This window comes from Pimephales promelas, chromosome 13 (genome assembly GCF_988280905.1).
Source record: "Pimephales promelas chromosome 13, fPimPro1.hap1.1, whole genome shotgun sequence".
NCBI lineage: Eukaryota > Metazoa > Chordata > Actinopteri > Cypriniformes > Leuciscidae > Pimephales > Pimephales promelas.
Genome location: NC_142781.1, coordinates 21,857,668 through 21,885,140, shown reverse-complemented (window position 1 = coordinate 21,885,140; position 27,473 = coordinate 21,857,668). Strand labels below are relative to the sequence as shown.

General features: G+C 36.9%; 2 protein-coding genes across 3 annotated transcripts; one reads left to right on the top strand and one right to left on the bottom strand.

Annotated features, from left to right (window-relative positions):
* Window positions 1–4,176, top strand: serpina10a (serpin peptidase inhibitor, clade A (alpha-1 antiproteinase, antitrypsin), member 10a). Of its 2 annotated transcripts, none has more exons than XM_089118628.1 (5): window positions 1–176; window positions 1,360–1,930; window positions 2,211–2,484; window positions 2,703–2,850; window positions 3,392–4,176. In XM_089118628.1, exons 2-5 carry the CDS (start codon window positions 1,366–1,368, stop codon window positions 3,578–3,580), a joined length of 1,176 nt encoding a protein of 391 aa, XP_088974754.1. In that variant the 5' UTR covers window positions 1–176; window positions 1,360–1,365; the 3' UTR covers window positions 3,581–4,176. The 2 variants fall into 2 exon arrangements, with proteins under 2 accessions (XP_088974754.1, XP_039548281.2); XM_039692347.2 differs by having other exon boundaries at window positions 34–68; window positions 1,362–1,930.
* Window positions 4,168–27,473, bottom strand: ppp4r4 (protein phosphatase 4, regulatory subunit 4). Its single transcript, XM_039692346.2, has 25 exons — window positions 25,730–27,473; window positions 24,650–24,723; window positions 14,451–14,553; window positions 14,191–14,338; window positions 13,491–13,564; window positions 13,266–13,372; window positions 13,040–13,147; window positions 12,523–12,644; window positions 11,954–12,076; window positions 11,708–11,871; window positions 9,960–10,079; window positions 9,768–9,845; window positions 8,694–8,777; window positions 8,136–8,318; window positions 7,944–8,049; window positions 7,709–7,856; window positions 7,419–7,560; window positions 6,951–6,989; window positions 6,760–6,831; window positions 6,200–6,263; window positions 6,030–6,110; window positions 5,274–5,364; window positions 5,076–5,137; window positions 4,837–4,993; window positions 4,168–4,688 (listed from the first exon to the last, which is right to left on the bottom strand). The coding sequence occupies exons 1-25, from the start codon at window positions 25,832–25,834 to the stop codon at window positions 4,643–4,645; spliced, it is 2,601 nt and encodes an 866-aa protein (XP_039548280.2). The 5' UTR covers window positions 25,835–27,473; the 3' UTR covers window positions 4,168–4,642.

The following is a 27,473-nucleotide window of genomic DNA, read 5'->3' as shown; positions in this document are numbered from 1 at the left end:
CGCAAAGGGCGGATGTTGCGTAATCTCCGTACGTTCGGTTTGTTATTGATGGCGACATCATGTGAACGGTTAGTTTAGACGATTTATCTACATTGTTTGGAGTGAATGATTTTAAAACAGAACTGTCTGTAGTCATTTAATAAGGACATAAGGCACTGACGTCTAATCAAACATTTGTAAGTATTTTGGCCTTCACCATATTTTTACTTAACGTTATGTGATTGCATCTCTGTAGAATCTAGGTTAATGCACGCGAATTCGAACACTGTATTGCATTATGTAACATTTCTATTATGTTTAGTAACAGTGTTGCTGTATGTTATCGCAGTATGCGAAATAGCCCTTAAAGTAACTGCGCTGTCAACACACTGCCTTGTAATCATCACGACTGTTAACGAACTTTAATAATTAAAATGTCCACATCCTGTATCCAATTTAAACGAATCTGTTTTGTTTAGCATAGCTGTATGATGAGAATGACAATAAATTGCAGATTATGACAGATTAACGTTACTCTACTTGCTTCTTTAGACATGTCTGCATGTTTACCAGCCTTTAAAAGCAACGTTAAGAGCTACAGTACATGTCAACCACAAAAACATCTCAGTAACGTTACTTGAGATTTTTTACAACGAAAACGGCATTGAGATATAAATGAACAAATCAATAGGAAATTGTTGTTAGTTTACAAGTTACAAGTGACCAATGGGCTCTCATATTTACTTTATTTTTTAATTAATTTTACATAATTGTCTCTTAGCTCCATAATAGCATACTGCATCACATTTCTAATCACGTTAAATGATCAATATGGTCAGAACATAGCAGGGAAAAACGGTTGCATTGCACTATTTCCCCCCTAAAATTACAACTCAAACAGAGCTTTCATCATAAAACGAAACATTTAAATATCTTACTAAGACATATTATTGTTAAATATTGTGACAATTACTCTATTATGTACTCTATTATGTATAGTACTCTATATTGTTGTAAATATCTCATTGATTTACATTACAAGCTATCAGAATTGTATCTAACATTTTGGCCATATAACCTCAGCATCAAATTGCATATTGTGTGCTGTCTGGGCCTATGAATATATATTTTTTTCTTTCCTCCGGTGTTTTCATATTCCCTATCCTCACTCTATCATATTCTATGAGCCATAAAAGCCTGATGTATCAAATATGATTCAAAATATGCAAACCTTTTTAGATTTGTTTTTAAATAACATAAAAAAGATTTTTCTGACTATTATTTCATATGACAGGCTTTACAGTGTTAATTGTATTATACCTATATAATGTAGCTATTTTTTGTTCATTATGATAAATAAAAATGCCTGTTTTTCACCAGAGAAACATGAAGATGGACATCTTCTCCCTCTTGGTTAGAGCAGCTCTCCTTGCTGTGTCAGTTCTTGGTCAAACCACAGATGTTGAAGAGCTTGCCCGAATGAATGCCGACTTTGCTACCCGGCTTTACAGCAAGATTGCCAGCTCAAGTGATGATAATGTAGCCGTTTCAACCCTCACGGCTACCTTAGCTTTAGCCACATTAGCAGCCGGTGCTGGTGGGGCTTCTCGCACTGAGTTGCTACAGGGTATTGGTGTGGCCTCCATGGAGAAAGAAGGAGAGCCGGAAAGAATTCAGACCCTACTCAAGCAGCTGAGGGAGACGACTGATCAAATCCAGGTCACTGGCCTCTTTGTGAAGCAGGACTTCAAGGCAAATGACAGCTTCAGAAACCAGGTTAAGGAGTTTTATGATGCAGAGGTTCAAAATGTGAATTATGTCAATGCAGAGCTGGTCAAAACGATTATCGAGAATTATGTAAGAACCAAAACAGGGGACAAAGTCAAAGACGTGGTGAAGAATGTAGATCCACAAAGCATGGCGATGTTAATCAGTGCAACTTTTTTCACAGGTAAGTGAAAACAAATGATTAATGTCATAATTTATATTTTATCTTAACATTCCAAGTAGTTATATATTATTTTCTGCTAAGAAAAATTGTCCATTACAATTAGGGATGAATTTAAATTTAATTTAAAGAATTATTAGTTATCGGCTAAAATGTTCATATCATTGCATCGCTAATTTCAATGTACAAAACAATCAGCTTCATTTGACTGCTGAATGTCTATTCAATTATTTCAGAGAGCAGTGCAATAAACTTTGAAAATGATCCTCTCGATCTTTGACAGGTTATTGGCTGCAACCCTTCAACGTTACCTTCACCCAAGAGGATCGTTTCTTTGTGAACAAGTATAACATTGTACAGGTGCCCATGATGTTCCATTCTGGGAAATACTACCTGGCCTATGACCCCACATTAAAGGTTGGCATTCTGAAACTGCCCTGTGAGGATGGTATTGCCATGCTTTTCCTCCTTCCAGATGAAGATGTGGACTACACCTATGTTGACGAATCCATGACTGGCGAAGTGTTCCGCGGATGGGTTGCAAAGCTGAAAAAGACGTGAGTCATGTAATCAGTCTCTCACATTTTCGCAAATCAATGTGTTTTTTTTTTTTTTTTTTTTTTTTTTTTCAAAATGACTCAAATTTCCATCAAACTCATGCTGAGTAGCCAAAGTGAGCAATCATATGACATGCTTGACAGTTACTCTGTAAAAACATGCAATTTCAAGACATTTCTTTTGATCTCCAAAAGACCAATTTTATCTCTCTCCTCAGGAAGCTGGAGATTCAGTTGCCCAGATTTTCACTGAAGCAGTCCAACTCACTAAGTATGAGTCTGCCCAGTCTGGGCATTAAAGAGATCTTTGGGAGTACTGCAGATCTCTCTGGAATCAGCAGCGAAGAGAGCCTGAAACTGTCAGAGGTGTGAGATTTTTCTAACAATATAAGGAGACAATGTCAATTCATTTATTAATGGAACCATGATTTTAACTAGTATTGACATAACCAGGAGGGTGTATGTGTGTGGATATACACTGTACACTCCTGTTCAAAAGTTTGGGGTTAGTAAGATTCTTTTAAATGTTTTTGAAATAAGTCTTTAATGCTCATCAATGCTGCATTGATCAAAAATACAGTAAAACAGTAATATTGTGAAATATTATTACAGTTTAAATGAACTGTTTTCTTTTGGAATTGATGTATTTTATTTCTGTGAAGACAAAGCTCAATTTTCAGATGCTTTTACTGCAGTCTCAGTGTCACATGACCCTGCTGAAAGTATAAATTCCTTTTTCTAAAAAAGATCTTAAAATTCTTTGACATTTTTGTATTTGTATAATTTAATATAATTATTTAAATGATTCCGGTTTATTTCTGAAATGTATTGTGCATATCAATTCTATGGAATGGTAGTAAAAGAAGTGATATACCAGCATGAACTGACCAATGCCGCTTGATTCCAGGTGATACAGAAGGTCACCGTGGAAGTGGATGAGACTGGAGGCTCAGTGTCCGATGCCTCCACTAATCTCCTTACGAGCCCACTTCCTCCCAGGCTCACATTCAACCGACCCTTCATTTTCATCGTTTACCACGAGGCCACAAAATCCATCCTCTACATAGGACGTGTTGTCGACCCAACTAAGAGCTAAACATGCATAAAGAAACTACCGGTGAATGTGTTTTTACCAAGTACATGTTTCTGGAACAACATTCCAATCGACCAATCGGATTTGAGGGACATGTTTACAGTTTGTCAAGTTTAGGCTTACAGCCATGGTCGTGTGCTTGTACATCAGTATTATTTACCCATCATTTATTTCCCTCTGATTTTAGGGTTAAGTTATGGCTATGGTTAGTTTTAGGGATCGGGATAGGGTTCGGAATTTTGTTGTTCCAACATACAAAACATGTCTTACTTGGCAAAATCACAGTGACCAGAAACTACCATTTGTATACTTACAGTAAGAAACTAGACTGTATCAAATCTTAACCAATTGTTTTGCATGAATAACCAACTTTGAATTTATATCAATATAATATCACTATAATATTGACACAACACAATGTCTACTAAGAAAATAACTGTAAATGTGTAGTATTTTCTTTAATGGTTGATTTAGGAGATCTATTGATAGTGTGATTTAGTGTTACCCGAAAATGTGCTTTGTCAGTATCAGTATTGTATTTGTATCAGCACTTCAACAGGCTGTTCAAACACAACTCATTAAAGCGCGTCCATATTCAACATGAATTTTATTCATTGGGTACTAAGATGTTGGCGTTAATCAATCAGGTGCTGGGCAGCACCTGGCACAATCTCATTGGTGGGATGGGATGGAGAGTTCCAAAACTCTTCAATCATAAAAATACATAGTGCTTCTTTTTCTCTTAGCCACTTCAAAAATATAAAACAGAGAATTTGCAAAGCATGCTATCATACAAGAAACAAAATAATGAGGCAGTAAATTAAATACATTCAATTACTCCTCAACTCTCGGTTTATCATGTTGTGATGTATGGTGTGAGTTTTTGTGAGAAATAAGGCATAGATGGATCAATGCAGACCTTAAATGATGCCCCAGCACATCTTAAGCTGTTTCTGGTAAAGAAGAGAATGGACACATCAAAATGGAGGGACGCTGCTGCTGCTGCTGCTGCAGAATGAAAAGTCTTATAGAAAGGGGCTTTTAAGTCAATAGGCAAAGTGGTAATCACTCTCTCCCAGACTGCATTCCAAATGAATTCGACTTCCGCTGTCTGTCAGACAAAAACAGAAAAACAGCATCAGAGAGTTAAGCTCACATTGGCTGAATCATTCCAGTTTACAATCATAATATGCCCAACGATGTTATACGATTAATAATAATGATCTTCAAAAAATACAGGATGAACACAAAAGACGTACACAGAGAGCTTCCTAGACTGTGTGTCTTTATTCCCATTACTCCGGTGATCCACAGAGCTGCTCGTGTTGCTGCGGATCAGGACGGGCATGGAGGAGGATGATGGGGTGGAGGAGATTGAAGAAGCAACATTGAAGTGGTGCGGTCGAACGTTATCGTCTGGAAAACAAACAAGGTAAAAAACAGAAATTTGAAGGCGAGGAGCATACATCATTCAAAATGATGAAATACTATTAGTTACCATTTAATGGTAGCATAGGACTCTTTCCCGATCCAGGGCAACTTCCTGAATCTTTCACTTTTCTAAAGAGAAAATTGTGAATATAAATACAATTTGTACATCAATGAAACTACTGGTGATGGGTCATGGTAAAATGTCTAAACCCAGACACAACTCAGCTGGTGTAACCCACTGCAATTATGCGATTATGCTACGTACAAGGTTTTGTCTGAGTTTGTCATCTTGGTTGTCGTAGGATGGCCGCTGAGTGAACGACTGCGAGCTAGTTTGGCCCTCCGCATCTCCTTTCCTGAAAACATTATCATTGTTGTCAGTGTTGGGAAAAAAAAGCACCTTGTTTACTTTGTCATTTGTAATGTTAAATAAAATAAAATTATTGCTGTAATTTCCTGCATGTTCATGTACACTACCGTTCAAAAGTTTTTAACTTTGTTTTTGAAGGAAGTCTCTTATGCTCACCAAGGATGCTTTTATTTGATCAGTACAGTATACAGTATGTAATAATACAGTATAACCAGTAATACTGTAAAATATTACAATAAAAAAAATTAAAATGTAATTTATTGCCATGATGGTAAAGCTACATTTTCAGTATCCATTACTCTAGTCTTCAGGGTCACATGACCATTCAAAAAATTATTTGAATATGCTGATTTGGTGCTTAAGAAACATTTCTTATCAATGGGTACAACAGTTGTCCTGTTGATTCTTGGAACTTCAAAAGAACAGCATTTATATGTAATTTTGTGGTTTTAATGTAACAAACATATTTACTGTAAGTTAACATTTCAATGCATCATTGCTGAGCAGATGTATTAATTTCTTTCTTTAAAAAAAAAAGAAATCGTACTCATCCCAAACTTTTAAAAACAGTGTATATGTTAAAAAAAGTGTTTCTGCTATTTATTTGAATAACTCCATTAACATTATAGTGCATCAGAGGAGGATGCTAACCAGTAGAAGTGGATGATGTTGCTCCTGATGTAGATGCTGACATTCCTTTACTACCAGACAGGCCTGACTTGCTGTCTCGTTCTGCATTACAAACCAAAAAGAGAGCATTCATACAGCAGATTTACAGTAGTATGCTAGAAAAACATCCAATGTTTAAAAGAGTCACTCACGTTTCTTCTCAGACTGTTTATCTCCAGTTAGTTTTGCCTCACTCTGCTGTCTTTCTAGCAGTTCCTATGTGTTACAAAACCACAAGTTGCACACAGTAGCAACATTAAAAAAAAAAAAAAGTCTTTATTCTGAATATTATACACTTGACTTTGCATATACATGGGCTTTTCAGGCTGGATCAGTCAAGAGTTAAAACTGACAAAACCATACTGAAGAAACCATAACTAGCATCCAAGCATCTAGTTTAACTATAGACCCGATATAGTCTGGCTATGAGTAACCAACTTTCTAGCCAAAATAACTTTGCATTTGGTTGCATGTTGTTTTTGCAAGGTGTACAAAGTGTTTGGTTTCATTTCTTTGTTATCTAATTAATGACTAGTCTATTCTTGGGTTTAAAGATCTATTAAATGTTCATGAACAGCCCAAATTTTGCCTTGTCTTACCTTAGACTTCTGGGCTGTGTTTGGATGTGGCTATTAGACATCTTTTAAATGCAAAATTGCTTGCTGGGATAGCTTGTCTTCATAAAAGGATTTAAAAAGGGTAAATCTCTCACCATTTCAAGTAAAAGATTCTCCTCCTTCTCCTTTTTTTGGTCCAACAGCTCTCTTTCATGCCTTTTATGATACTATAAATATGAAGAGTTATTTCAACACTAGTTTTTAAAAAAAAGAAAAGGTGTTGAGGTGTAAAAAAAATGTCAGAGCAACTAAATGGAAAAGGTAAAAGTCACAGATCTTTTCATACCGGCTCTGTGATGTCCATTTTGTCCAGCTCCAGAACTGTCTAAGAAAACATAAAAATACAGTTTGAAAATTTTTTATTACTTCTAATTAATGAAATTATACGTAAAGGTGCTCTAAGTGATGTCTTGTTGACGTATTGTCAAACAAAATGGAGGCTCGCTAGACCCTCCCTCCTCCTCATCAGCGCACTAACCCCCCAAATTCTTTTTGTCGGTTATTGGCTGGAATACTGTTTGTCACATTTGCTGAAATCCTGAAATTTTACTCTGAATCTAAAATTTCAAAAGATTTTGCGGATTCAAGTTGATCAAATGAATTTGCCGCATTGACCGATAGAAAGCTGCTTGGTTTGAAAGTGACTTCCCAGTGAGCTGTGCTAAATATAATGCTACACTATTGCCAATTGACTTTTATTGCCCATTCAATTTTTGCTAATGTGACCGCCACACATTAGTAATGAGAGCCTCACCTTACGCAAAGTTCCCACTACATCTTTATCCTTCTCACGGCACAACAATTTCCGCACACAGAACTCCAGCTGCTGAAGTAGATGTTTGTCTGTTGGTCTGATGGTGGATCTCAGTTTGGGTAACATATAACAGAGTTTGTACCTGCCAAAATGTTTTTTTTTTTTTTTTTGATACATAAAACAAACAATAAGCAGTAGTACTTTAAAGCATTAAAATAAACTATTAAAATTCATGGCACAGTAAAAAAGGACGCAATAACAGATGTAAAAAAAAAATGTGAGCTGTTCACCTGACGTTGGCAACGGGGTCACTGACCAACTCAAGCGCTGGAATAAGGAAATGTTTGCAAAAATACGACTTGGAGAAGAGATCTATTGTAATCTCACACAGGTCCAGATAGCGAAGCCTGTTCCAGTAGCTTCTACCTTGAGCAAGCTCTTAAGTTCAGAAGAAAAAAACAGTCCTGACCAACTACAATTGCTGAATCTCATTCACAAAAATAAGCAGATCTTGCTTTTTTTTACCTTGCTTTATTTTGCTGATTATCTCTTGCCGCTGTTCCTGTTTGCGGTTATATCGCAAGAACACACATAATGTCCTGACAGCTTCTCGCTGGACTGGCAGAACATTCTAGAACAGCGTAAACAGAAGGACAGATGAAACACAATTACAATTGACAGGATGTACAGGGAGGAGTGTGCGTGTAAGAAGTTTACAGTCGAAGTGATGATGTTGAACATTCTCTGAAAGAAGCGGAAGTAGATCTGGTCTCCGGAGATGACACGAGGCAGACAGGAGTAGCACTGCAGGAGTTTCTCATGACCCCGCCAGTGCAGCGAGGATGCCGCTTTCTGTTCCGCCGCTACCAAAGCAGGCACCAAGTCCGGTATGTTCACCTGCTGTGAAAGGCGAGAGTGAAACATACACTACAGGTCAAAATTTTGGGTCAGTAAGATCTTTTTTTTAATCACAGTTTCCAAAAAAACATTACACAGCACAACTATTTTAACATTGATAACAGTAAGAAATGTTTCTTGAGCACCAAATCAGCATATTAGAATGAAGGAGCGAAGGAGTGAAGACTGTCACTGGAGTAATAATTCAGAAATCTAAACTATTTTGCAATCACAGAAATATGTTACATTGTCAAATATATTTTAAAGTAGAAAACAGCTATTTTCCATTGTCATAATACTTCACAATATTCCAGTTTTTACTAACAGAAGATAATGCTGCCTAAAGGCATCAAAAAGTAAAGCACATTTAGCTGGTACCTTGCTCTCAGGTCCTGCTCCCTCTCCTCTAGAAGTGGCCAGCTCTAAAGTCTCCTGAAGATTGTTCAACAGAGCATCCAGTACCTGCAGATTCAAAAGCATTGAGCTAATGCTGCAAAAACAGACAAAATCAACAAAGCCTTCTCATCATCAGATGTCTCAGAAACACATTTCTAGCAACTCCAGGAAGCAATTCTAAAATTAGAGATATCACTGACTATAATAGATAGTCTATAATGTTCGGTTTCCATCATCATTAATCATGAAAATCACTACTGTACGTCTGCACTATAGTGGATGCTAATGCTGTGTGTGACTAACACCGCTCAGAGGATCATGACAGAATAAACAATACCACACTCCTAGCCTCAGCTAGGGAGGTGCAATGCATTCATTCATCCTACACAGTTGCATGCAACCTCCGCAAAGGCTTACACACTTCAGCATGTGCCCCCAAAGACACACACACACATAGGTATTGCATGTCTGGCGCATATCATGAATATTTGGTAGTCTGGTGTTAGAGATGTGTGCAACTTTCAACTCTGAAATCGTTTTCAAATATCAAATAATTCAAATAAGCAAAATCAAAACATTGCTCAATTTGTTTGAGCAGTCAATGGTGTGACCAATTGCATAAGGGGTAAGTGTTTGGGAAACCTGTCATTATTTTTGCAATTCCATTTAGTAATGGAGCAGAAATTACACAATTCACCTTAAGTAGTTCATTATAAAGATGAAATCAAATAATCTGCTACACACACTCCAAAAGGGTATATCTTTTCTAACTAATGGGCATCTAAATAAAAAGGTTATATAAGCACAGTTGGCCTTGAGGGAAGGAGGTTTTTAATGGTCAGATGGCTATTTGTTTATGTGAACTCAGAAGTCAGTAGAGAAACACTCTGAATGAGAAAAAGGTCCTGAGAAAGATTGAATCGTGTAGAAAGTTGTACGTCTTGCACAACACGATGTGCCTAGGAAATGACTGTGCTGACTGAAGCTGCCACAGGCACCTGAAAGCTTTTTTAATAAACCAACACACATACACACAAACCTTTTTTCAGGACTCACCTCTAATGAATCATCCTGCAGCAATGTGATTAGCTCTTTGTGTATGTAATGCACATTTGGGCCCAGCAATTTAACCACCTAATGCAGAGGGATTAGAGAAGATGGTACTGTGTATTCTGAACAGAGGCATTGCTACCTGTCAAAATGTGAGGCTCATTATGTACCATGGCAAAAATGAGAGAAAATTTGTACCTCATGGAAACCACCAGCTGCCGTCCTTCGTACTGAAATCTCAGGATCATGACAGAGACTTGAGAAGGTACGATATAATTCAGACAGGAAGTGGTTTGGATCTGCAAATAACACTATGGCCTGCAAATAAATAGAGAAGAAATTTACAGAGAAGAGTCCAGTCACACAACAATATGCTCATGAATTGTTCAAGAAAGTAACCTTAAAAACATATACCATATACATGTTCAAAAGTTTGGGGTCATTATGATTTTTTTTTTTTTTTTTTAAAGAAACTAAAACTTATATTCAGCAAAGATGCAATAAATTGATAAAGATTTTTTATATTGTTACAGAAAATATTTTAAATATATCCTATCATTTTAAACTTGCTGTATTAAAGATTCCTGGGGAAAAAAATGTATCACAGAAAAAAGAAATTTGTTTACACAAAAATATTAAGCAAGAACAACTGTTTTCAAAATTGATAATAATAAGACAAGTTTCTCGAGCACCGCATCAACATATTAAAATGGTTAGAATGTGACACTGAAGACTGAAGTAATGATGCTGAAAATTCAGCTTTGCCATCATAGTTACATTTTAAAAACAAGTACACCAAATTACATTTTAAAATATATTCAAATAAATTGTAATAATAATTCACAGTACAACTGCATTTTTGATCAAATAAATACAGCCTTGGTGAGAAAAAAACATTTTAAAAAAAATCTTACCAACCCCAAACTTTGGAACAATGGCATAGTACATTTTACAAAAATAAAAATGACTGGCAATTCTTTTTCTAATATATTGAAAGTGAATGAAAACTGGAGTTGTCAAGCACCAAACCAACAAAATAGAAACATTATAAAAGAATTATAAAAAATGTCATAAAAGGGGAGCAGAATAAAATTGTATTTATCATTCAATGAAAATCTTGATATTAACACTTTCAGTAGCGATGCATGATAAGCGGTGACCAAATTGTTCTTTTGAGTTGAATTCAATGACTCAATGAGTCAATGATCCAGTTGCAGCCCACTGGAAGGAAACATCATCAGTGAATAACTTATAACTTATAATGTACAAGTCATAAAGACTACTTTTATGACACTTTTATCAGGCTTTTGTGTAAATAAATATATAGAATTTTTGGGTGAACTGGTCCTTTAATGATAACCACTCGGAAAAATTTGCAGACTTTATGATTTGTATGAGTTGTATGAGTTATTTAAAATGAGTTTCATAGACATAACTTTCAGTCACCTTCATCTCAGACTGCAAACTTACTCGGAGTGACTTCTGCTATATATAACCACACTAACAACAAAGGGACTTCAGACGTTGATGATGAAGCATTCAGAGGTCTGATTTCCTCAAATGAGCTATTCCAGAAGTCTTTGCCTCCACTGACAGATGTTAAAAATAGACGATTGTACCTGAAAATATTAGTTGGTCAAAAGGCTTTCAAATCATTCAAATATTCTAAAAACCTTTTAAAAGCCAAGCGACCTTAGAACTTTCAAAAGTATTCATTAAGACCACACTGCAGTGCACAACATCTTGGTCTTTCTGAGAAAGTGCTCAATACCAAAACCACCCGTATTCTGAATTAACCGGTTTACATGTTGGATGCAGCAGAGCTACAATTGGATTATCTACAGTAGGTCTATTAATCCAACATCGCAGGTTTAGAAATCATATTGGTATGATTTGAGTGCCTAAACACAATTTTAATCACAATTTTGCAAGGCAGGGAAACTCACAGGAAAGTTGTAGGCGCAATTCCTGCGCACTAGGGCGTATTTGTTCTCTAGCTCCAGTGGGTAGGCTTGGCTCTCACAATGCCCATTTTCATGCTGCAGACCCAGGCAGCACAGCTTCTTATAAAACTCCAGAAACCAGAGGTGTTGCTCGTCAGTAAAAGACTCTGTTCAAACAAACGGTACAACAATTCATGACTGTAATCCTAAAATAAATCAGAAAGACTTAAAAAGAAAGCGGACACCGACCTGAGAGCCCATGACAAAGCTTTCCATACTGGAAGGACAAGGAGGCCAGCACTGCTTCATCTCCTTTGAAGCATTTTTCACAGAATGCCTTCACCAAGGGAAATATGACACAAGTCCTGTCATCTGTGAATGGGGGTGATAGAAAAAAGGGGAGGGTGAGATGTTGACAGAGAAAGAGTGTGAGACATGTTTCAACACAAAAAAGAGCCACTTGCACATAACTGATTCTGATGTCCCAGCATGCAAAACAAAGGACATAAAAAGGAGCTGCGTCTGATGATATGAGCAGGTACACGGCATGTGTTTTAAACAGTACTCTGTGAAACAACAGGAAGTGCAAATGCTTTCACCCAAGTGTGACACCTCGCCGTTTCTCTGTAATTTAACTGTATTTCAGATTGTCTGACTTCCACAGCAGAAAAGCTGATATGGTAAAATATGGTAAAAATGAGTTTCATATATTATAACAAACAATAATTAACAAAATATTTATCCAAATTTGAAGAGTACATTTTAATAAAATATCATAAGAATCAAACTAGTTCAAGAAGGGCTGTAAAGTGGCTTACCACTGTCAAACATCTCTAAGAGGTTGATGATGGTGTCGAAAGCTGCAAGTCTCACAGTACTGGCTTCGTCTTGGGCCAGCTCAACCAGTTCAGGGAGCACTTCAACCTTAGTGTGATCCAGTCTAGGACAAAACAAATCAGTTAAGCTTACATAAAATGTTAAGACTTCTTTCTAAACTTTATTTTAACAAAAGAAGTGCTGAAGTCTACACATCAGTCTGTCACAATGTGAAAGACTTTCATCCCTAAGTTTAAACATGTCAGTGAAAATCTCAAATTTGGAAGCAGCAGCAAAAACAATAAAGTTGTTAATAAAATGGAAGGAAATGAAGAATTTCTTTAACTTATGTAAAATCATACTATATATTATACAATAATACTGTGTTTTTCTACATAGTGTTCTATGTAATGTCTGTGAATCAAGGTCAGGACTTTTCCATACAGGGGCAAGCCATTCAGAATAAACAGATTTAGATATTCAAATAACAATACGTCTCTCTGCTTTATATCTTTTTACCCAATTCCCCTGGTGATGTTCTCCAGCTGGCGACACATGCAGGCGCGCACCTCGTACTCTACGTCCTGGCATAGCGACCTGATCAATGGCAAAAGGTCCTTTTTCACTCTGCAGAGAGTAGCCACGGTAGACACGGTAGTCAGCAAACAATTATTCTATATTAGGAGTTTCATAAAACAGTCATCTTATTTATTTGGTCAAGTGGTTTTTCAAAAGTAGAACTCACATTGACGACTCAAACTTGCCAACAACTTTTCCTAAAATGCGACAGCTGGCCAGACGTGCCGGGACAGACTGGGAGAGCTGATGTTTCGACAATAGAGGACTCAGAATCTGTGCAAACAACCAACCAAAGCAAACTTAATTTTAATTCACACTAACGGCTTATCCCTAAGACCTACCCCATAGGTTTAGAAATGATAGGCAGTAGAAATAAAGCAGTTGTCATTACCTCTTGCCTGATAGTTTCCTTTGGTAAAGCATCGATTGCTGACAGCAACGTCTCCAACCAAGCATTGCTGACCACTATTAAAAATAAAAACGATCTATCGGTGTCCATGATGTGCATATTTTACTCTCGCATACCCTACTATTCAAAGATTTGTGGACAGTAAGAATTTTTTAGGCTTTTGAAAACAGAATAATATGCTCACCGAGGTTACATTTGAGCAAAGATACTAAATATTTAAAATTTAAGATAATGATTTTCTATTTGAATATATTTTAAAATGTCATTTATTCCTAATGGCAAAGCTGAAATTTCACCAGCCATTACTCCAGTCTTCAGTGACACATGATCAGAAATCATTCAAATATGCCAATTAACTCTTATTATTATAATGTTAAATGAACAGTTGCACATTAGCATTTATATATTCAGAAATATTTTAAAATTATAATTGTCTTTACTATCATTTTTGGTCATTTTAATGCATTCTTGTTGAATAAAATAGTTAATTTATTTACGAATAAAAAAAAATCTTACTGACCCCATTTTATGAACAGTAGTGTATGTTAAATCATCTTCCAATCACTTTCAAGGATTCAAGCAGTCGATTCAAAAAGGATGTTGAAAAAAATTAAATAATAATCAAATGTAAAATATATACTTTTCTACAGGAACTTTACAAGCTTTCTTAAAGAAAGACAACCTGTGTCCCTGTGGTCAAGATTTAGTAGAACTATCTGCAAGATTGAGTGTGTGTGCGTCTGGATGAGGACAATGTCATCTTGGAGGACGGTCAGGAAAGATCCTGCTGCGGCAAGCTGCATATCCGCCCCAGCTAAATGAAGCACTTCCTGTTGGAGGTAGAAGAGTATGATTCTGAATGACCATTCACAAACAGCACATATCAGGAAGTCGTAGAAGGATCTCAAAACCAAATAGCAAAAGAAACATGGTTTGGCCTACCCTGACTTTTGGCACCACCCTGCGGAAGGTCTCTGCTGGGTTCTGACGCACCAGGAATGGCAGGTTGATGATCACACTGGCCCGTTGTACATCCTCACCAGAACTGAACAACAGTAAAATAAGGCTGATGATATAAATAACAACAGATGAAGGCTTAAAGCTACCAGCTTTGTCACATATCAAAACAAAAGATAAAATTGTTGTAGTTCTGCTGTATAACAGAAGTTATTTATGTACTACATATATTTAAGTATATTTACTTAAAATATGCAAAGCAAAGTCAGACATGTACTTGTTCAGGTGTGAGATTCTACAGTCTTGATGCTCATTTGCTTGTATTGGTAAGCTTCTTTTATTTTAAAAAAATCATAGGCCACTAAGTATAAACATCGTATACATTTAAAAATATTCTGACTACCTACAAAGCACTAAATAGTTTAGCTCCCCAGTACTTGATGTCTATTGCAATCTCAAAATTCTGGCCAGTTGATAGCATCTAGAATATCAAAATCATTATAGAATAGCATTTTCAAGAAACAGCAGATTAAAATTCTTACATAATAACAGAATAGAATAGAATAGAATAGAATAGAATAGAATAGAATAGAATAGAATAGAATAGAATAGAATAATAATAATAATAATAAATTACCATTCAGAAATGTTTTGTAAGAGCCATGTTTGGGGGAGGTTCTGCTTGAACTCTCTTCATCGCCGCTCTCTGGGTCTGATTCTGGCTCAAACTGATCCGGCATTATCAACACTATTATTTACATTTGACTGGAGTACATGCAACTTTCGCCCGTAAAGGTAATGGGCGTGAAGTTTCCGGACAACGTACACTACACAGTTTAGCCAATTACAACACACCGGCCCAACTAACCAATCTGAGCCCATTGCCTGTTTCTGAGGGAGTGATTTCATAGTCAACCGCTCGTTCAAATGACAGCGGAGAAAGCGGCTTACAATAAAGGGGAAATTAAAAAAAAAAAAAAAAAACACCAAGACGTTATGTTATATTGCACCCAATAAACACAACCATGCAAAGAAAAAAGCAGTAACCACCCCTTTAACGACAGAAATGTCATTTTTGGGCTAAGTATCCCCTTATTGCTCAGTTGTGCTTGTATTATTTAGCTTCTTTTATTTAACTAGATCAGAAAGAATATTAAGAAACAAGTTATGAAATTTCTTAAGATACTATGAAGTTTGTAGAAATGTTTGTAAACTGAAATTCTTGAAAAACAATTAAGCTATTAAAGCTTTAAAACTAATTAAATCTATTCTCATTTTTTAAACATCTTTTTTTGGTTTTCTTAAAACTATAGTTCAGCAAAAATTAAAACAATAGGCCTACATTCAAGCAATAAGGGCCTATTTACATCTGGTCACTTCATGCGTTTTCTCTGATCTGATAGCTATACGATCTTGAAAAGACTTTCAAGCTTTCAAGATGGATTTAAATCCCATCATTTAAACCACTTCAGGAGATGGTCTGAGATGCATTCCAGACGAAACTGGACAAGTGTAAATGGATCTGGTTGTTGAAACCACATATGTAGATTTTACTCTTCCCAAATTTTAAAAAAATAAATAATAATAAAATCGTGTAAGAAGATGTTATAGGCTATATAAAATGTTATAGCCAGATAAGACGGCGCTACCGCAACACGCATCGTCGCAGATGAATTGCTGTGTATCGGAAATCAACAGGCAAGGCGTATATGACGTCCTTGACAGGTGACGTAACGACATGGGGTTAAAATTGCTGATTTCTCTAGATTTAAACATAATTATTGAAAACATTTGGGATACAGTAAGTGCACAAGTCAAAAAAAATCTAACATTTTTCTAGTGGTTTTTGGATATTTTTTTAAACTTATGTTCACTTTTTTTTTTTCACTAGTTTTATTGCATGTATATGAGCTTTCTTTGTACTAGTTCAAACTTAGTAGCATTTGTTCAGGAAGCACTTCTTTCCTACTGTGGCAAATGATGCTCCGAGTTGCATGCTTGTCATCTGTTGATCACAATGGTCTTTGATGTGAAACCAAAGCACTTTTTGTATGTTGCTCAGCATTGGAGTGTCTGCTAAATACTTTTGATGTAAATGCTTTAAATGCCAGGGAACTACTGCTGTGCCCAGCACTGAAGCTTCACTGAGTGATAAACCTTGTGATTTTTCCTTTTAGGTTCATTATCTTGTCTCTAGGAGACAGATGGTTTCTCTCATCACCTCAATGTCTATATGCGAGCCTATGTCTATATGTCTAGTCTGCATTCACAAATAATAACCAGCAGCCAATTTGAAGAGCTTCTTTAAAGGTTCTTTAAAAGAGTTGACAAAAAACTCGGTTTAGACCTAGTTAATACTTTTGACAGAAATGATGTACAGTCACATGGGATGAATACTCCAATTATATCAGTAGCTTAAATATATATATATATATATATATATATATATATATATATATATATATATATATATATATATATATATATTAAAATATAAACTACTTTATTCTACATAAGGCAGTTTGTCCCCTCAAAGTGGCCAACATCTAGAGATCCCTTACAAAAAAGTTCTATAAGTTTTCTTTATGTGAATTTCTTTTAGGTTTTATTTTTGCACTTGCAGTAGGCCTACTATGTTTGTATATTATTTTTATATTTGAAAAATACCTTTAATTGTACTTTAATTTTAAAACCATTTTTTATTAGCTTCATCCATTCTTTTTTATCAACACTTGAATGTTGGTAAGGTTCATAAAGAAAGGCAACATTTTAAACAAAAAAATTAAGAAAATATAATTTTTGTCAAAGACTACACCTTGATCATATTCAGAACGACGATCAAAACACAGGTGGAGTAGATGGAGTCCAACACCCCCAAAGTTTCACAGTCATTTTCTCTTCATGTGTTTTACCCTTAATTTCATTTGGAAACATTGATCAGTTTTGATTTACAAGCTGTTTAATGTTTGATGATCATGTTATTTTACATTTGAGTGAGCAATCTTCTATTACTTGTTTCAGCTTTTTCCCTACCATATAACAGTGAAAACATGAATAGCTTGAAAATTCAGTTAATGGTGGGGAAATAGTAAAGTAGAATTAAAGTAAATTCCTAATATGTACACTACCAGCAGACTAGCCTACACAGAAATTCAGATATGCAGAATTAGAAACATGTCTGTTTTATATCAATATTTTAATAAATATTTTTAAACAATGCAAGTTTAATAAGACATATTAAAAAAGTATATTTAATAATAGGCTACTCGGTCAAAAGAGTTAACACAACTACAAGCCAACTATTATTATATACTATACTTTGAATACTTAATTATACTTTTAACTAAGTATATCTCAATCAAAAGATTAAGTATAAGTTCCGGCCAAATATAATTGGACTTATCTCTCAGTAGGTAGTATATAAGTCAAGTACACTTAAGTGTAATTTTAAGTACATTTTTAAGTACATAAAGTATATTTTTGAGAAGACTGAAAGTATAATTTCTTATTTTTAGTTGAAAAGAAGTATACTAATAGAACACTTGAATAAACTTATTTTTTGTAAGGATCACATGACCAGTCATTCTAACAATTCAACATTTGCTAAATAAACCTTTTCACTAATACAAGTCAGTAAGTTTCAAAAACATTTGGTTGATTAGGAAGAAAAGAGAGCACAGCATAGCCATGAAAATAACCATTTTTGGTTCACAATTTTGCCATTTTATTTTGGATGAAATGTGCAATTGACGTAGCCATAAAGGTGAAGAAAATGCCCACATGCTCTTATAGAACCATGGTGCTGTATTTGTTTCTACCGTTGAAGCAGAACCTTCTGAAGCTTAGTCCAGCTGAACCTCCCAGACATCCTTCTCTGTCTGAACACTCTCACGTCTATCAGTCTCTCGTGTGCTGTTGTTCTAAATAATGAACTATAACCAGCTATTCATTACTTTTTCAGGGATAAGTTGTCCTTCTGTGTCCTTTGTTGGCAGAGGGTTATTTAATAACCAAGAAACAGCCTGACCAGCTGCCAAGTTTGTCTAAGAAGGGAGTAATGTGGTCATGCTTTGTGCATTTCTTGAATATGGTCAATGATGTGCAGCACCTTAGCAATGCCTGTGTTTATACACTAACTGACAGAGGTACCACGCAGAGAAAGAAGCAGCTGGCATCTATAGGAGGACGAAAGAGATAACCAGTTAAGGACCAGGTGCTGAATGGTTAGGAAACACAATCCCACTGCAGTGAGCATCGAGTGATTCGAGTCTCTGTTTGTTCAGGACAGGTCCTAGCTGGAAAGTGGTCAGAAAGTAAAAAGAGCTACGCTCGCATTTGTAATTAGATTTCCCTGGTGAGTGAACGATATCCAATGGCCTAAACCCAAAAGAACATTTAATTAATTTAGAAGTTCCTTTTTCATAGCTCAAGAGAGTTAATGTAGATCTCTGATATGTTTCTTCTAAAATGAATAGAAAAATAGAAACAAATGAGATAATTGTTAACATACTCAATTGAGCTATAAAACTAAATGAATGGAGCAAAATAAATAAAGAAATATCAATTACTGGCTTGGATAATTTGATTTAGTTAGGTGAAGAACGTTTGAATTCTTATCAAAAAATCTCTGACTGCTTATAAGAGTTTGGCTAATCTGAATTCCGAGGAGGAGACCAATGTGAGGTTACATTGGTACATTTCTAAGAAGAAAATATGAAAATTAAAAATATCTCCATTTGCTTTCCATTCTATCTCTTTGCTGGCTAGGAAAAACAATTGAATTATCAATTGGGGGGGGGGGGGGTGAAACAATTCACATCAAACCCTAACTGAGCTCACGTAGTTGGGAGAGAGCGAAAGTACGAAGCCCCTAAAGAGAACTAGTGGTGGAAAGAAATAGCTCACAAAACGTTTTGCATTCTCCGGAGAAACTTTGCATTCACTCGTAAACCTTTTGAGTTCTTTGCAAGCGAAAACAAAGTTTCTCAGCGGAACACAAATGTTTTTGCAAGTGAACGCAAAGTTCCTTGGGGAAACACAAAATATTTGCGAGAGAACGCATTAAGCATTTAGCTTGGGTTTCCCCATGCTGCCTTGCCGCAGCGTGATTTTATTCACGGCACGCTGCTAGGCAGCCTGGACACCATGAACCAAATTTTCCCCTGAGATAGGGAACCAATCAAACCAACCAAAGGAGGGAGCACCAAGACAATGACGACGTATATGCGACACACCAAAGCAGTTTGTATATATCTATGGACCATGGCAGCGGACGCGAAGTTACCTTTTGATACAGCCTAATGTTTGACATTAAACATATCGGCTCAACTGATTTGACCCTTTTACTGGTGATTCACTTTTTTATTTTTTACTTCATATAACGTTAGCCTTTTTTGTTGATCACATATTTTACCATTTCATGTGTTTTAACAGCTAGATCGTGTTACTATGGACGCAGTTGTTCACTCCGGTAATATAATCATTTTTAAATTAATAAACTCCTTTTTAAATCAATTTTATTGATTTATTTGATAGGTAGCCATGTTATGGGAAGCCAAGTGGGAAAATATTTAGCGAGGCGGTTGTTACAGCAAATACAACCCCTTCCGGCTGATTCAAGACCCCTCCAACTTCGCGTTAGAGTTTGCTGGGCTGTATTTGCTATAACAACTGTCTCGCGATACATTATCCCTTACTTTTATTTATTTATTTCTATGAGCTACAAGACCAAATAAGGACTGTCAAGTGTGTTTAAACAGTGCGGTACAGCAACCAAACCAGTAGCACTACCATTTTTGCAGCGCCGAAAGCGGACCTTTCACTAATGTAATGACGCAATGATGTGCACTTGCTAGCCTGTTCCATTTACGTGTTCTCCGAATGCTAAAGAGGAGCCTCGTCTAGCCTCTGAAGGAAATGACTTGGAAGGAGCCGAAGTATCCTTGACATTGAGAAACACGTTTTGTGTATACATAAATATCCTAAATCTCTGACCCATCGTCGTCTTCATCGTCTAGTTTTCTGTCGCTCTACATACGTCATCTGGTATCATTGAACCGATTAGCTTTGAGCTACGTACAGGCGCATTTGATAGGATTTGTAGCACCCCAATAATACGACTCTGGTCATTCGTAAACCACGCCTCAAATATGAGAAAATGAACATGTGGTTTCCAGACCACGTCTCATTCTCAATGATACGTGTTCTGGCGTTAGCCAGGCTATTAAGCATTGACATTTTTTTTTTCCTTCACCATATCCCTCCGTACGAAAGAGCTCGAGCAGACAACAAAAAGTGGCACACTGTTTGATTTTTCCCCTCTCCAAAAGAAATGAGTCGGCAGTTGATTGTTGAGCCAGCAGGACTGTAATGAAACCTAAACAAAGCCCACTTAGCAATTAGTTTAAAACTGGCAGCCTCTCTAATCCTTCCAACCCCAACAGGGCCAATGATGATGCTGGGGAAAAAAAGTGAAGAGCACAGGCTGTGTGCAGTCTGTCTGTGAACAAAAATGTCATTATACATTTCAAAAGAATAACCCTTTCTTTTCAATTGTGCGCATCCTTCATTCCATAATACTCTTATCTGGAGTATCAATGTTTTGAAAATTGACCAATTCACGTATATTTACACAAACAATGTAGTCAATGCTTTTTAGAACCCAATTGTGTAGTTCTACCAGCAGTGCAAACAAGGCCATGGTAACCAATCCTTGGATTATAGACCCCTTTTCGGTTGGTAAACATGGTGACGTTTTCATGTGGCTTAGGTGGAGGCAGAACGATCGCTCTGGCCGCTTCACTAACGCTAGTTAGCAATGACTGGAGAAAATCCGATTTTATCTTAATGTGTAAGGTCACTTACTGTCCAGGACCGTGATTGTTATTTCCAAAAGTTATTTTTAACAGACAGAACCTGATTGGCTAACCCGTAGCCTTCACACCCTCACTCAAAGCATTGACGATCTGACAGGATTAACGTTACCTCAGTTGAGTGGCCTGACTTTTACACCTACCTTATAGAGAAACCGACCGTAAAGAGAAACTGAGGGCATATAAATCTAGATGCCTATAACTAAGCGCTGAATGGTCCTGTACAAGACTTGTGTGTACAATCTGCAGTTCTGCTGAGCCAGCGCCGGGACGACGACAATGTAAAGAGTGACATTACGGTGCGATTTTAATCATGTGAATATTTTCTAGAAATAAAAATTCCAGATACAGCATATTCATTTTTCATCAATTCTTGCACCAAACAACACAACAAGATGACATTTAATAATAATAAAAGTAATTTAAGCTCCTTATTATGTAGCCGAATCTGTGCTGGTTTGCATTGGCCGCCTCCAGTTTTCACTTTGTTTTGCCTCCAGCTAGCGCCGTGACGTAACTGTGACGTCGGCGCAAAAGGGGTCTATACGATGCCCTAAGAAGAAAAAAGTCCTGACTCTTGACAAACAACAAAAATCATGTCCTAAAACCCTGCAGACTCCTCAGTATAACTCTCAGAAAGAGCACTGAAGCATGCGATGTTGCTCCTGGCATCAGCACACCAGAATGAAAAAAAAAAACCTCACTCACTGCACCTTAAAGCGGGTCAGCAGCACCTAACCTTTACAGAGTGTTTACCTTTTACTCAAACTTTCACTGAAATGTCAAAATTCCAGAACATTCCAGAAAGTATAGTAGTGAGCAGTGTTGCAGCATTCGGGCTGCCAGATCTGCTCTAGTTACCACAGCTGCAGCTACAAACGTGTGGGATAAAAAAAAAAAAAATATTGGATCCTGCAGTCTATCTGGCAACCTCGAGTCAAGGGGGAGGAGATACACCGCTCTACAGTAATTTGAAACTGATTGCAGTACCAGTTTTGACCATAATCTTACATACAGCTCATTTAATGCTTAAAAATTACTTTGATCAAAACTCAAATTAAAATTAAAAACAAAAATTAAATAGCATATCATTTTATGCTAGAGAAGTTAACCTGACAGTATGCAAGGCATTTAAAATATGACTGAAAAGTTGACTCAGGAGTTACTTGATATCATTATTCAAGCAAACAATTACATTGTTGTCACAGAAGACAAACCACTAGACACTATTAATGAATTAACTGCATCAACAACTGTGTGATACACTGAAATATGATAGTGGTTTATACAATACAAAATAAACATCCTAAAGTTTGCAAAATGCTAAAAATGCCTCACTAAAATGGCACCATGTTTGTGTAACCATAATCTATGAGGTGTCTACACATCAGAAACACCTCTTCTTATAACCATTCATCCATTTCTTAACAAGCACTCTCTTCCCTGTCATCTTACAGATGCTCTGATAGCCTGCTTTTACGTGCCAAATGACAACGAACAGGGGCGATTAAACTGTTCTCAGAACTAGTTTGCCACCCGAGGGAGTCGGGCTGTGGGCCTAATGTGCCTCCCATTTAATTAGTGCAGGCAAGGTGCAATATAGAGTTTTATAGGCTAAAGAGGGACAATATATATCAGATCTTCCAAAAGATGGTCAAAAGAAATGTCTGAGTTTTGGGTCAAAAAGCATAACATGAAAGAGTTTGGGATATTTGGTCCAAGCATTTTTAGTTTTCATCTCTGCATAGAATGGAGGCATACATGATGTAACCAGATTACAGGTCAACTACTGCTATGTTGTTCTAATACCATGAAATCAATATATATATATATATATATATATATATATATACTGGTGGACATGGCAGATAGACTTTGGCACTGAAGTTGACTCCATAAATCACATGTCAAAAGCAATGGTGCTCCAACTAAGCTGCTGTAGTGAAAATATGTATTTATAATAACTATACTAACTCAGCATTCATTGAGCTCAAACAATAAAGCATAGTAAGGTCATATGTTTGATTTCCAGGGAATGCAGGGACTAATATGAATTTAGTTGCTTAAGATAAAAATGACTTCCAAAAGCATTAATGCAAATGTACAAACATTTCAATATCAAGATGAATATATATTTTCAAGGACGTCTAAACATGATGCAGAAGCAGAAAAATACAATCTAGTCATTAAAATGGTCTCCTCTGATATAATATTTGTTTGGAATTTTGTAAACAGCTTGGAATATTCTTAAAATTGTCTTGACTAAAACTTCACAAGACAAAGTTTGACCAAGCATGTCTATTTGCTGAATATGAATTCATGATATTGTTAGATCTAGATGATTCTGGGGATATCTGATCAAATTTTAACTCCGTTTCCCCAGTAATCAGCACCAGGTCCATTCAACTTTAATGATCAGATAACACCATCTCAATCACTGCTAAACCTGCATCTGAGCGACAGTAACATGGAAACTTAAGAGTGGTGACTCCCCAAAGTCCTTCGAGATGAGCATGCCGTTAGTAAGCTCTGCCTAGATATCAATGAGAGACCATTCAATGGATCCATTATTCATAAGTCTAGTATAGTGGCGATGACACTACCTGCCCTGACCCACTGAGCTAGATGTTCTGTGCCAGTCAGCAAGGATTGAGTTGTTGTTGTGCGGTCAGCTTACACAGGATAAAGATTTGGCTAAACAGTTATAGCCAACAATGCTGGCACAGGTAAAACGTTTCCAACCAAGTGTCAAGTGGAAAGAAAGCACTAAAAACAACTGACTTAGACAATCTAACTTGACTAATGATGCAAACATGGAATAGTGAATAAACCTGTCAGACTCAGAGGCCTCAGCTCCCTACCTGAGCATGAGATGATGGGGCTTAAGAGGCTGCAAGTTTGAATCTTTAAGTGATAACTTGTTTTAATAAATAAAAATTGCAACTGGTTGTCAGTAATTCATATATCAGCCAGTAATAATAGTGACACTTAGTTGTATTTATTTATTTATTTATTTTTTTTCAAATAACTGGAACAGAGATCAATGACTGAGACTAGAAGGATGGATTATATATATATAGTGAACTTTAAAGATGGTATAAAATTACAATTCTTAATGATAGTATAGTGAACAATTAATTTGCATGTGTTTAATGTTTTTTTTATTAAACCCCACATCTCTCATACATTAAGTATTCACACATTTTTAGTTGTGCGGACTTCTGAGTTAACAATTACAAATCAAAACTAACAAACCTAGCCATAAAAAATTATATTTATTATAGTACCATCCACAAATGGGTAATATTTTACCTGAGAAGGTAGACTGCTCGCTCTATGTCATTCAGATCTTCATCCACAGTGAGCTTGTCAATCTCTTCTGCAGTCTGCAAATGTGGGAAACAAGATCTGCACTTTACCAAACACAGTGCTTTAATACAGAAGGAAATAAACGTTATTAGCATGAAATGTTGAGCATCTCCATAGCAAAGGCGAAAATTCTCCAAGTAGTGTATCTTAAATAAAGAATGGCCAGTAATTGGGCAAGATTCCATTACAGATGACTCAGCCAAATATGTGAGGAGGCTTGCAGGGAGGCAGGATGCGAGGCATGAGGGACTGCGTGGGAAGAGATAGTGTGGGGGACGGGAGCCATGTGTAGGTGCCTAGTCTATTACTTTAGGGCTCTCAGAGCCACGATGCTTTTCTTTGGAACCTCCCCATTAAAAAAAGATAAGGGACAGAAAACACCCGCCCCCTCTGTAGGCGTTGCATTATTCCCGAATATGCGTGATGCATGCATATCCCGTGATGCTGAGAGATGTGAGAGTATCCATGCTTAACTTCACTGCTGCCAGGTACATGATTGCAGAGACACACAACACGACGTTCACAACTATACGCTGCTGCCGCTGTTCATGAAGGGATTTGAGGTAGTAATGGGAATAACGTTATGGTTAGAAGTGGAAATCCTCTATTCCGCAGTGGCGAGAACGAGGAGGCGAGGCAGTGATGCGGACAGCTGACAGAAACTGCGTCACTCAGCAGACTGAAGTGGGCAACCCCCGTCCACCCCAAAGGATGCTAGTACAGTTACAACTTCAAATAAAGATAATAGAGTGCATGACGCGATAATGTCGAAAGGTCGAGGCGCGCGCAACAAAATAAGCGAAAACGTCAAATAGCGTGAATGTTTTCTGTTTTAGTCTTTCCCTAAATAAATCCCCTGCAGCGTCATACAAAAACCTCCACTGTTAGACATAAGTGTTGAATCATTAAATGTCTAATTATCACAGTATTGTCTGGTAAGCAGCCAATGAATAGTATACTAAACAAATAGTTTAAAATGTAGTCATTTATTGACAGAAGAAAATGGTAGGCTATTATACATACCTTTAGGCTCCTGCGTATGGGTCTCTCGATGAAAGTAAGGTCCTGCAGGTCATCTATCTCTCCAAACAAACTGGACTGACTCGGTGTCATTTTCCTGACAAACATCTGTCCTAAGTGTCTTCGTCAATGTGTCAGACGCGGGTGTCAAAGTCCTGTCATAATTGTGGCTCCTTGACAGTAAATGACTGATGTGATTTCTTTGATGGAGAGAGGATGATCCTCCCACGACAAACGCGTCCCACTGGTAGCAAAGCTTGATCTAGCACTAATTTATTTGCGTGGTGTTCAATTGTTTGTGCAGTTTCTACACGCGCTTTCTGTTGACGCGCGTGCGCTGACGGCACATTTTCTGCGATAAAAGTGTTGCTAACTTTCAGAGAAAAAGGGGGATTTGATGTTCGTTTTCCCACGGGAGTAGCTCAAGATGTCGAATGCTTGTGGTCAGCTCGTGCTGATGATCAATAATAAAATCCTCCCTCCACTGATGGGAAAACAATTCAGATATGGCTGTTGTCAGATGAGGAAGAGATGCCTGATATTCCTAATGGGTGCCAACCAAGTAAACTTACATGTAAGATAGCACTAATATCAGCATAAAGCGTGAACTAACGTTACATTCGCAGTTTAACCCGGTCGCACATACCTGTTCACCTGCCTCGGTTGACGTTAGCTCGCTAATGACACGACAACAAAGTTGGGAGGGAAAAAAAGGCCTGTCGAAAAAGCTCCTCTCCAGAAAGCCGTGCATTTAGCCTATTTAATAATTATCTCAAGTAATCCTCTGTAAATCTAACTCAAATGGTAAACGGGTCATTCCATAAAAGCTACGTATTTTATATTGTGGATGTGCTAGCAAGCAGGAATATTCACACCACGCAAACGCACTGCACCAACTAAACAGGTTTCCATGGAGACAGCATGCCACAGCAGCTCTGAGTGAGCGGTTGGAACGTCAGAGCGTTGTGTCGAGGTTCGTCATCGAAATGGATTCAGAACAGCACAACTAATGGTTTCGACTGTTGTGTTGTAATTGATTACGTTCACTTACGGCATAATATTCTAAATATGGCTAATTCCGGCTTAGAAGTGTGATGATGTTCTCACTGTGTAAAACCAGTGCCTAAAACAGTAATTCTGGCTTACACATTTAACACAGTGTGGTAACTTGGACACTGCATTTTTTTAACCACACTTAAACATAGTAAAATTGAAAACTGCATTACCAGACAGCATCTTAATAATCACACTTGCACTATAAAAATGGAAACTACAGTAGCAGCCTAATAGTCTACTAAAATGACCACATTACTAAAAAGAAAGATAAAGTTCCATTAGCCACCCTTCTTTTCTTTCCACATTTTATATAAGCTGCCTGGCACATTTACATTTACCTTGCCAACAAAGTGCAGTTACTAGAGTAATTAAAGTCACCATGAAAGTCCTAGTCATTTTTAATCAACTTCCCTCCCTCTTGTAACATTTCTGATGGCGCAAGGTTAGGACAACCATGAGATCACAGCAATAGAGTGCCGAAGTTACGATTTCACTCTGTTGGCCAATACGCAGAAGTGAGTTAGCATTTTAGTTCCTTCACTCTAACATCTATGGGATTTTTGAATGGGTTTTTGCTAAATCACCTGAAATAAGGTCTGTGGTGAACAAAGCCTCTAATGACATAAAACACACAGTTATAACCTGCTTGTGGTTTTTTTCTTTCGCCCGGGACTTTTGTTGTATAGCGGTC